At 37.5% G+C, this 3,411-nt stretch overlaps 1 protein-coding gene across 4 annotated transcripts; it reads left to right on the top strand.

The window, feature by feature from the left end:
* LOC107621604 (pentatricopeptide repeat-containing protein At4g18975, chloroplastic) lies at positions 490–2,855 on the top strand. 4 transcript variants are annotated; one of them, XM_021113699.1, is made up of 6 exons: positions 490–835; positions 909–991; positions 1,097–1,205; positions 1,330–1,473; positions 1,970–2,182; positions 2,274–2,385. In XM_021113699.1, the coding sequence occupies exons 1-6, from the start codon at positions 683–685 to the stop codon at positions 2,286–2,288; spliced, it is 717 nt and encodes a 238-aa protein (XP_020969358.1). In that variant the 5' UTR covers positions 490–682; the 3' UTR covers positions 2,289–2,385. The 4 variants fall into 4 exon arrangements, with proteins under 4 accessions (XP_020969358.1, XP_020969357.1, XP_016179121.1 ...); XM_021113698.1 differs by having other exon boundaries at positions 492–835; positions 2,290–2,817; XM_016323635.2 differs by having other exon boundaries at positions 500–817; positions 2,294–2,855.

Consider the following 3,411-nt stretch of genomic DNA (forward strand, 5'->3'; position numbering starts at 1 on the left):
AGGGAAATATTTAAGATTAGGATCCCGCTAGGGAGATAATGGACTATTTGTACAAGCTTAAACTAATTTTGGAGTTCATCAAGAATTGAACTCTTGACCTTTCGAATCTAGCGCTCTAATACCATGTCATAATACTACTCATCCCAAAAGCTCCATTAGCTCCTCATACTTTCCCTTAAGATTATTATAGTGATGCAAAATAGAACCCACCAAAACTAGCAAAGTTGAAGAATTATTGAAGTGTGGAATATACTATTTAATAATGCACGTGAGCATGAACCTTCAATATCAAATAGTTGTTCAACAATAATTGATAAGACTCAGTTTGCAACAACCGTGAAGTAAATAGAATCAAATCATCAATCCTCTCTTTTCTGTGCTTGTTTTTGGACAGGAATTATTGTGGGCTTAATGATCTTTATATTTTCTCCAGAACACCTAAAAAAATGGTGGCCTAAAACGGTATTAAAGTAAAACATTTTCCCATGTTGGCCCAAATAGAAGCCCACAATGAACCAATTGAAGCCCACCTTGCTCCTCGGGACAGGCTCCCTCCTTCTTCGATCCTCTCTCACAGCAAGTCAGCTCAGTGCTCAAATCCTGCCTCCGGGATCCGCCGCGGCGCCGCCGCTTCTCTCCTGCTGCCGTTGTGCTCCGTTCTCCTCCCCCGAAAAAAAACACGATGCTTCAAACACTTCAAAACTCAATTATTTGCCCCTTTCTTTCATCACCCAAATGTCACACTAGGGCTCAACCTCAATTCTTGCTCAACAATAGTTTCTCTTTCTCAATAACAACACTATCCATCTCACATAACGTTATAATTTTTCCAAAAGTAATTGCATTTCTTCGTGTAGCTTACTCCGCTCAGAAAAAAAAAATCTCACTTCTCTGGTATTCAATTGCAGAGAAGTGATGCCTATTGTGCGTTTGATTCCTCACTTGGTCACTCCAACATTTCCCGGAGCAATAGTCTTTCAGAGAAGGAGAAGTAAGTTATTATTGCACTTATTATTCAATGATATTATAGTTTATGTGATTTTATGTTTTTTAACCATTTACTCATGCTTCATGTTCCAATTCACCTGTAATTTAGACAAGGGAAGAAGCAGCAGAAAAAGAGAGTGGCAAAGAAAGAGCACCACTTGTGGAAAAGCAGAGATTCTGCTCAATCTGGCCAGAAGGCATTGAACCTTATTAGAATTGTATGTTTGTTCATACCAATTTTTTAATTTCAGTTTGGAATTTTGTTAGAAAAAAAATGAACCTTTAAAAATATATATATTTATGTATGTTCATTTTTGTGCATTTTGAATATTGGAACGTTAGGTATCTCAGCTTCCTAATGAGAAAGAGGCTGTTTATGGGGCCTTAGACAAATGGACTGCTTGGGAGACAGAGTTCCCAGTGATAGCAGCAGCCAAGGCTTTGAAAATATTAAGGAAAAGGAGACAATGGCTTCGTGTAATTCAAGTATGTTATACTAAGTTCTTCATTTACTTCTGCAAATTTTGGGACACTATTTGACAACTAATAATTATGGTTTGTTTGAGAAGTGTTCATTAAATGTTTCCATGACATGGTTCAAGGCTGAAATTGCTTCCTCATGAGATGAAAGATAGTTCATGGGTAAAACTTTTAATGTTTGAATTTGAGTTTCGACCAAAGCCAAAATTGTTTATATCAATCATGGTTTAAGTTATTATATAAGTGAAGAATGGTCTTTAGCTCAAGAAATGGTCCTTCAGCTGTTCAAGCTGCAGTCTATATAAATTACTCACACCACTGATTTGGATCTTTAGTACTTTAATATATATAAATGTGCTTTTCGTATATTTCTTTTCATTCTTTATTTATTTTCATAATAATGTTTTGATATTCTTGAGAATGCCATCCAGCTTGAGTTTGAGCCTTTACAATGTACAAGTGTAATGAATGGAAAAGAATCTTACTGCTTATCAATCCTCAGGTAGCAAAGTGGATGTTAAGCAAAGGTCAAGGAGCAACAATGGGAACATATGACACCCTTCTTCTGGCATTTGATATGGATCAGAGGGTAGATGAGGCAGAATCATTGTGGGATATGATTGTTCATGCACACACACGTTCTGTCTCAAAGAGATTGTTTTCTAGAATGATCACGTTATATGATCATCATCATTTGCCGGAAAAGATTATTGAGGTATATTTTTGTTGTACCATCAATCTTGCTATACCTTAATGCAAGCTGTTCAGCAATTATGAGGTTAATTCTTCTATGCTTTGACATGGAGCTATCATGTTTGTAAGTTAGATATTTGCAGACATGGAGGAGTTGCAGGTAAAACCTGATGAAGATACGGTCAGACGAGTGGCAAATGCCTTTAGAAAACTTGGCCAAGAAGAGAAGTGTAAATTGGTTAGAAAACGATATGGGCTTAAGTGGAAATATATTCACTTTAATGGTGAACGGGTTAAAGTTAGAACAGAAGCTTGGGAAGAAGAAGATCCATTTAGAAGTTGAAATTGGTGTCTCCAAATTGTCAATGAGGACACCAGTACACCACCATATTGTTACATTCCTAAAGCTGCTGTATTAGAGGTTCACTAGTTTGGTTCCGTAACATGTTTAGAGCTTAGCAGATAACCAATCAGGGGAGGAAGTGAGGAACTGAACTTTCCTTGAGGGATCGGTGCAGTGCTCCCAGTCCCCAGATATAAAAATGTTGTATACTTGTATATATATTAGTTATGTATTCAATGGAAAGGTAGCTAAAATTTAAGAAATGTATTCATGGAATGTAATTTTAATATAGTGATAGTTCTAAAATTTTTTTTGATATGTATTGTGGTATCAACAAAAATGTTAGATCCAACCAACTACTGTCTTAAAATGTTATAAGTGGATTGAAATTAATCTCTATATAACATCAACTGTTGAAACTTATTTTTCTTTTTTCCATCCATGTGACCAGTGATACTACTAACTCCGTCTATGTTACACTTGCGGTACATAGCCGGTCCCAAGCCCGGATAAAGGAGGAGGGTTGTGTTAGGTCTTCGGCAACCAACATAAAAATATAGCCGAACCCCCATGACATGAATCAAAGACATTATTGCGCTAAAGCTAGGTCGTTGCCCGGAAGTAATGCGTCGTATGGCTCGAGTACGGTGTCAAAGCAAGAGCCGCTGCATCGGTGCCCGGATGTAGTGTTAAATGAGCAAGGGTTCTCGCGTTTTCGTGAACGGACGAGGGTAAATAAGCTAGTTCACAAAGAAAAAGGTAAAGGTCAAAGCGACAGAAGGTTGAGATTTGGGACATGGAACATAGGCACTCTAACAGGAAAGTCCATGGAGGTGGTGGACACCATGACAAGGAGGAAGATTAACATTATGTGCCTACAAGAAACAAAATGGGTTGGTGCGAAGGCT

The sequence above is a fragment of the Arachis ipaensis genome, chromosome B10 (assembly GCF_000816755.2).
Source record: "Arachis ipaensis cultivar K30076 chromosome B10, Araip1.1, whole genome shotgun sequence".
Classification (NCBI taxonomy): domain Eukaryota; kingdom Viridiplantae; phylum Streptophyta; class Magnoliopsida; order Fabales; family Fabaceae; genus Arachis; species Arachis ipaensis.